Below are 7,154 nucleotides of genomic sequence, written 5' to 3'. Positions count from 1 at the left end.
CTTAAAGAACTCTGCACAACAGAGAACTCTGTTGTGCTGAACTCTGCACAACATAGCTTTAAAAACTTACTGGCTCTGTAACATTTACTTCAGATAGTTTGGATATCTTGCCATTAAAAGGCACTGCATTTTTGCACTTAACACCTCTCAGATTCATAAAACTTTAACAATAATTTTGACAGCATATAGTATTAGAAATTTAACAGAGAGAGCCCCTCCTCTCCCTGCAGAATGGATGTTGATATATTATGTTATTGCTTAATCATATCCAAGAACTCCAAATCAAAAAAACCTGGAACTATTAATCAAAAAGCAGGACAACAAACACCACCTAAAGCTTCTGAGGTGCCTGGCAGCAAGTCCTGTCCCCTCTGCTCCAAGCCCATTGCAAGAGCTGTTTTACAAATAAAAATTATGACCATGAAATAGTGGCATTAGCAAGAACAGGACCAACATTTGTGGAAATAGAAGCAAAGGAATGGCAGATTGCATCACTGGAATTAAGTTGATCAAGTAAATATAATCCTCTAGGCTACTACAGACAGCTACTAAACTTCTCATAAAGTTTAAAGCAGCCCTTCAGTCAGCAAGAGGGAGACAAAAAGGATTGGGAATAAAGATATTGTGTCCCAACAGCAAGGGGAAAGCAGTGTTCATTCTCCATCAAATTGCTTTCTAGATGTTTGGAAAAAACCAACCCACTCAAACCAGAGAGCTCCCACTGAGTACCCACCAGGGTTTTTATATGAAACATCTTGGCCAGCCAAGTGAATGCACCAGGCAGATGATCACAACTTCAGCTGAGCAGTGTTAATTAAGCAGAAGTGAAGGTGAATGAAAAACTGTTCCTTAGTTTCACATCAGCCTCCAAAAGGCTCTGATCTGTTACAGGCAGTGGCTCAGCCTCAGCTTCACTGAGCTGCCAGGGTTTGACTTGGCCCTGCACTTCCACAGAACCAACATTTGTGGAAATAGAAGCAAAGGAATGGCAGATTGCATCACTGAAATTAAGTTGATCAAGTAAATATAATCCTCTAGGCTACTACAGACAGCTACTAAACTTCTCATAAAGTTTAAAGCAGCCCTTCAGTCAGCAAGAGGGAGACAAAAAGGATTGGGAATATAGATATTGTGTCCCAACAGCAAGGGGAAAGCAGTGTTCATTCTCCATCAAATTGCTTTCTAGATGTTTGGATAAAACCAACCCACTCAAACCAGAGAGCTCCCACTGAGTACCCACCAGGGTTTTTATATGAAACATCTTGGCCAGCCAAGTGAATGCACCAGGCAGATGATCACAACTTCAGCTGAGCAGTGTTAATTAAGCAGAAGTGAAGGTGAATGAAAAACTGTTCCTTAGTTTCACATCAGCCTCCAAAAGGCTCTGATCTGTTACAGGCAGTGGCTCAGCCTCAGCTTCACTGAGCTGCCAGGGTTTGACTTGGCCCTGCACTTCCACAGAACCAACATTTGTGGAAATAGAAGCAAAGGAATGGCAGATTGCATCACTGAAATTAAGTTGATCAAGTAAATATAATCCTCTAGGCTATTAACAGACAGCTACCAAACTTTTCATAAAGTTTAAAGCAGCCCTTCAGTCAGCAAGAGGGAGACAAAAAGGATTGGGAATAAAGATATATTGTGTCCCAACAGCAAGGGGAAAGCAGTGTTCATTCTCCATCAAATTGCTTTCTAGATGTTTGGATAAAACCAACCCACTCAAACCAGAGAGCTCCCACTGAGTACCCACCAGGGTTTTTATATGAAACATCTTGGCCAGCCAAGTGAATGCAGCAGGCAGATATCACAACTTCAGCTGAGTAGTTAATTAAGCAGAAGTGAAGGTGAATGAAAAACTCTTCCTTAGTTTCACATCAGCCTCCAAAAGGCTCTGATCTGTTACAGGCAGTGGCTCAACCTCAGCTTCACTGAGCTGCCAGGGTTTGACTTGGCCCTGCACTTCCACAGAACCAACATTTGTGGAAATAGAAGCAAAGGAATGGCAGATTGCATCACTGAAATTAAGTTGATCAAGTAAATATAATCCTCTAGGCTACTACAGACAGCTACCAAACTTTTCAGTCAGCAAGCATAAGAGAAAAACTCTTCCTTAGTTTCACATCAGCCCCCAAAAGGCTCTGATCTGTTACAGGCAGTGGCTCAGCCTCAGCTTCACTGAGCTGCCAGAGTTTGACTTGGTCCTGCACATCCACAGCACTTGCCAGGCACATGGTTTGCCCTTGGCAATCTGAAATCCAAAACCTTGTGCTCCAGCCAGCATTTTGCCCCCCAGACTCACACCTCCAGCACACTCTGCAGCTCTCATAGCAGCACCTCACACACCAGATGCATCTGAACCACTTGACCAACAGCTGGCTGCCATGAGCACTGGATTTAACACAGTGTTTAACAGAGAACTTTGGATCTCTGGAAGAACATTCAATCTGTAATAACTCTTGAATATCATCTTGTTAGGATGTTTCGTAAAGTTTTCCAAAAACTGTTTTTCACTATTTCAGACTTTTTTCCCCCTCCTGAGTTCATTTCAGAGAATCAAAGCCATGGTTACACTGTCTCAGAGAGAGATGCTCTGCGTGGATCAGCCACTCATTTTCCCAAGCATAGCTTCAGAATGTCAGATTTCAGGTGTTCCCCTTAGAAAGAAGGGGTGCACTTAAGCATGGCTTATTTCTAGACACACATAAAGTGACAGAGCAACACTCAAACCTGCTGTGGTGCATTAATTCACCACAGTGAACAACCCCAGTGGAGGTGCAGAAACAACTGCAGAAGTTCTTGAAGGTGGCATATTATTAATGACCCTGATTATTTCATATCTTGGTCGTAGGGCAAGTGCATTTGATGAAGAGCTCCCCATTTCTGTCCATTTATCTCTCTTCTCAGATTATCTCTGAGTTATTATTAGAATGTCTCAGATTATTCCCCCTTCTTCCAGTTCCTCCAGCTGCTTCTTCACACATTCCATGCGAAAGTAGAGCTCCACAACTTTTTCTTTCATCTGGAAGAAATTAAGAGTATTAAAAATAGAGGAAAATGTCCTAACACTGGACCTTGAATAATGTGCACTCCACTTTCAGTGGCTCAAAAGCCACTTTCAAGACAAAAGATTATGCTTGGCTTTAACCTCTCTACTGCATACCCAGTACAGCCAAAATTAGCACCCAAATCAGAGGCCTGTGCAGCAAAGAGGACACAGATGAATGTGCCCACACAACCCCTTTTCAGAGGTGTATGGAAGCACTGCTGAAGGAGACAAAGTTCCTGAAGCCTTAATACAATCAATTCCCTATTTCCTAGTTAATGAATTGCAAGTTTTTACACAGAGTTCTTCTTTGACAACATCTGGACAGACTGTTTCATCATTAGAATAGGAATACATGAGGGTGATCCCTCAAAAAATGCCATTTTCAGAGTCTGGGGTTTAAGTTAAAACATCTACAACACAGCATAAAATCCTGCTGAGATATCTCAAAAAGCAAAGACCAGATTCTTGCACTTGTTCTAGTCAACAAGAAAACTCTACAGTCACATAATTTGTGTTTCAACAAAGCACTATAATTTTATTTTTTTTTACTTCTGAAAAACATGTCTCAACTTTAGAAGTGTTAACTGGATAATTTTAGCCTCACTTGACCTATAAAAACACTCTGATCTTAGGAGAAGACACTAGAAGAGGATTTAAAGTAGGGCAAAACTTAAGCCTATTTCTATGCTTAGAGTAGAAACAAAAAAAATAAAATTAAAAAAAAAAAAAGGAACAAGCAGGCACATTAATACTGGACACACTTGCTGTCTCCTACACACAGTAACTTTATTTTACCTATGGGACAGACAATGGTCCTAAAAAATGTTTTGCATATCTCATTCACTTTAGTCAGTCATTGTACTATAAGACAGTATTTTCTCCATCTTATACACTTAAAAAAAAGTAACTGTATCAATTTTTTTTATTAATATATTAAAAAACCTAATAAGCATTTGAAAATATTTTTCATACAAATTAATATAGACTTATATTAATTATATTATATATAATATATATATTTTATATATATAATTTATTTATAATTATATATAATTTATATATAATTATATTATATTAATCTTACTTTCTGGACTGATTCCTTTAAGGTCACAGGAGGAAAATTCACCTTAGAGGCTTCTACTGTAATTTGGTTTTGTAGGAGATAACTGAAAAAACAAAAGGGGGAGAAACAAACCAACATCAACCAACAATTAAACCCCCCCTAATTACAATAATTGTTTAGATTAATTTAAATAAGATAAAAAATTGTTACTAAAGTTAGTTAATACATCAAAAACATAAGAAAACTTTTACTTTGAAATCATAAAATCCTCTCATTACCATTTTAAGTTGGCTCCCAAAAATGCAGACAAAAATAAAACATTTAGGGAGGAGACACTATTATTTAGTGCATTCTTCTACAAAGCTGGGTGCTTGATGCTTTCCCATGAATCAAGCACAAAAAATGGGATTTTCCATTACATATTTACACACAGAACTGTAGAGTTAGTAAGCTTCCAAATCCATCTTTGTTACCATGACTAATTAGCAATCTACATATGGGTATAATATGGTTATAATATGGTTATAATATGGTTATAATATGGTTATAATATGGTTATAATATGGTTATAATATGGTTATAATATGGTTATAATATGGTTATATCAGTATTTCTGTTATTACACACGTGGAGGGGTCTTCTTGACCTAGGGATGTGACATTAAAATGAGATAAGTTCACCTAAAAGAGACAATATTTCAAGTTCTGTATCTCAAGCTATCCCAGACTGTTCAGCAGTCAATCTTCTTAATTTGGGTTCTTCTTTACCACCTCCTGCATTCCTTAAGTCAAATTATCCACCCAGTCTTCTCTGCCAAGTTGATGATTTACACGAGATACCCTTAAATTGATTTTTTTCAAGGCCAAGTTATTCCTGGATAGCTGTGGTATTAATTTTGTGCTTTTCTGACTACAATTTTAACTTGCATACACACAGAGTACATCTTGTACAAAATAATGGCATCATCCTAAAATTCTGAGGTTTTCTCAACACTCTCATCTATAATTAATTTAGTTTCATCCCTGTTGTAGTAAATTACAAATTCACACTAAGTGATTGACCACAAGACCTCAGTGTACTCACCAGATGATGTTGTCCTTGAGTAAGGAGAAGCAGCTCCTGAGATAAGCCAGGTTACTGGGGGTAGAGTAAAGAATGAAACCCAGTACCAAGTCACACGACCCACAGGATAAAAAATAATATGTACTAAAAAAGAAAAATAAAAATGTCATTAGACAGAAATTTCAGAAACCATAGGTACTGAATGATTGTCAGAGGACACCAATAATCAGGTTTATGAGAACAGCAAAACAAGACATAATGCTGCTTTCTCCTTAAATAAGTAAAACATGTGGAGAAAATGTGAATGAACATAAGATGTTGGGTGTTTAGTAAGAAATAATCTCTCTAATAAGTGAAGTTGTAATGAGGGGAGAAAATGCATGGCTTATTACCACATAGTGGCTTGGGCTATATTCCTGGGGCAGGTTATAAATGTGAAACTTCCTTCTGATAAAACAGATTAGTGCCTCACCCAGCCTCCCCAAAAAATAAAAACCCACCCACCAAAAACCAGCCCAAGTCTTTCATTTACAAAATAAAAAATAAAAAATGAATAATAAATAAATAAAATAATACCTCACAGAAGGCTAGAGTAGCCTTTAAACATCATTTATGCCAGCTACTGGTTATTTAAGTCACCAAGTGATATTTACATCCTTTCCATCAGATTAACCCCAGAGTTACTGAACCCAGCTGTAGGCTCATAAATAGAGCCAAGTTATTTATTTTCAGTGTTAAAAAAACAAAAACCACCACCAAAAAAAAAACAAACAAAAAAAACCCCCAAAAAAACCCCAAACCAACCAAACCAAACCCTATCCCCCTAAAAAACCACAAAAAAACCAAAAGAATTTACAGTCTTTCCATCAGATTAACCCCAGAGTTCCTAAACCTGTTGCTAGCTGTAGGCTCATAAATAGAGCAGAAGTTATTTATTTTCAGTGTTAAAAAAACAAAAACCACCACCGCCAAGAAAAAAAAAAACCCAACCCCCAAACCAACCAAACAAAACCCTATCCCCTAAAAAAAAAAAAAAAACAAAAAAAAACCAACCAAAGAAATATCTTAATGAAGGGAATACAACTCTTAGGATAGAAGCAGAAAAACAGAACAAAAAAAAAAGGCTGGGCCGTCTTCTACTTTGTTGCTCAAATGTTCTCATCCATCAACAAAGGCCGGAGCAGCAAAACTTTTAGTTTGGAGTAAAATGAAAGCAACAAGAGGATTCCCCATCCGTAATAATAAACCGCGAGTACGAAAAGTTAAGCACTCGCTGAACTTACGCACCATCCCTGGAGGGCTCCGTCCAGGCCGACCATGAGCGAATCCTGCCAGACCACGTTGTCTGTCACTTCTGAGGAGAGAGGAGAGAACCCCTAAAATCGAGAACCCACGCACCGCTTCTCCCCGAGACCCCCCCCGGCAAGGCAGAGCCGCTCCCTGCCTCCCGCCCCGGACACGCGTGGGGAAGCACAGCCCAGACACCCACGGCCGTGGAAGGTGGGCGACACGCCGGGTGTGCCGGAACCTCATCCTTCCCCACGCATCCCGTGGATCCCAGCCCAGCCCGGGGGACTCCGGAGCAGGGCACTGCCCACGCCGGGGGGCACTGACTGTAGCAGGCGAGGACGCCGAGCTGCGGGTCCTGCGCGCAGAGATCCAGCGAGTCCCCGAGCACCGCCCAGCAGCCGCGGCAGTGAAACACCGCGCACTGCTCCGACAGCAGCCGCGGGGGTAAAGCCAGCGGCGAGCGCGGCGGCGAGACACAAGGAGCGGCGGGGGCGGAGGACAAATGCTCCACAACGACGGAGCCCCGGCCCTCCATGCCCTGGAGCAGCTCCATCAGCCGCCGCCTCACCGCCATCTTCTCCCGCTTCCTCTTCGAGCGCGGCCCCCGCCTCCCCGGACTCACCATTACTGCACTCTCCACGGGTCTGCGTCGCCATTGGGCAGCGGACACGTCAATCTTCGCAACGCCAGGCT

General features: G+C 40.7%; 1 protein-coding gene across 1 annotated transcript; it reads right to left on the bottom strand.

Annotated features, from left to right (window-relative positions):
* Positions 1-1,962: 1,962 nt before the first annotated feature.
* Positions 1,963-7,085, bottom strand: OIP5 (Opa interacting protein 5). The gene is made up of 5 exons (XM_071744723.1): positions 6,786-7,085; positions 6,459-6,525; positions 5,193-5,315; positions 4,131-4,212; positions 1,963-3,019 (listed from the first exon to the last, which is right to left on the bottom strand). Exons 1-5 carry the CDS (start codon positions 7,033-7,035, stop codon positions 2,933-2,935), a joined length of 609 nt encoding a protein of 202 aa, XP_071600824.1. The 5' UTR covers positions 7,036-7,085; the 3' UTR covers positions 1,963-2,932.
* Between the last annotated feature and the right edge of the window lie 69 nt (positions 7,086-7,154).

The sequence above is a fragment of the Heliangelus exortis genome, chromosome 5 (assembly GCF_036169615.1).
Source record: "Heliangelus exortis chromosome 5, bHelExo1.hap1, whole genome shotgun sequence".
NCBI lineage: Eukaryota > Metazoa > Chordata > Aves > Apodiformes > Trochilidae > Heliangelus > Heliangelus exortis.
The sequence above is the reverse complement of the archived record's forward strand: the minus strand, read 5'-3'. Positions and strand labels throughout refer to the sequence as shown.

Bases quoted from the DNA above. Each gene is read 5' to 3' on its own strand.
- OIP5 (XM_071744723.1), bottom strand. From the start codon at position 7,035: ATGGCGGTGAGGCGGCGGCTGATGGAGCTGCTCCAGGGCATGGAGGGC. The intron at 6,526-6,785 runs GTCAGTGCCCCC...CTCTCTCCTCAG, and splicing joins CGGCGTCCTCGCCTGCTACA to AAGTGACAGACAACGTGGTC. The intron at 4,213-5,192 runs GTGAGTACACTG...TTGTTTTTTCAG, and splicing joins CTCAAGGACAACATCATCTG to TTATCTCCTACAAAACCAAA.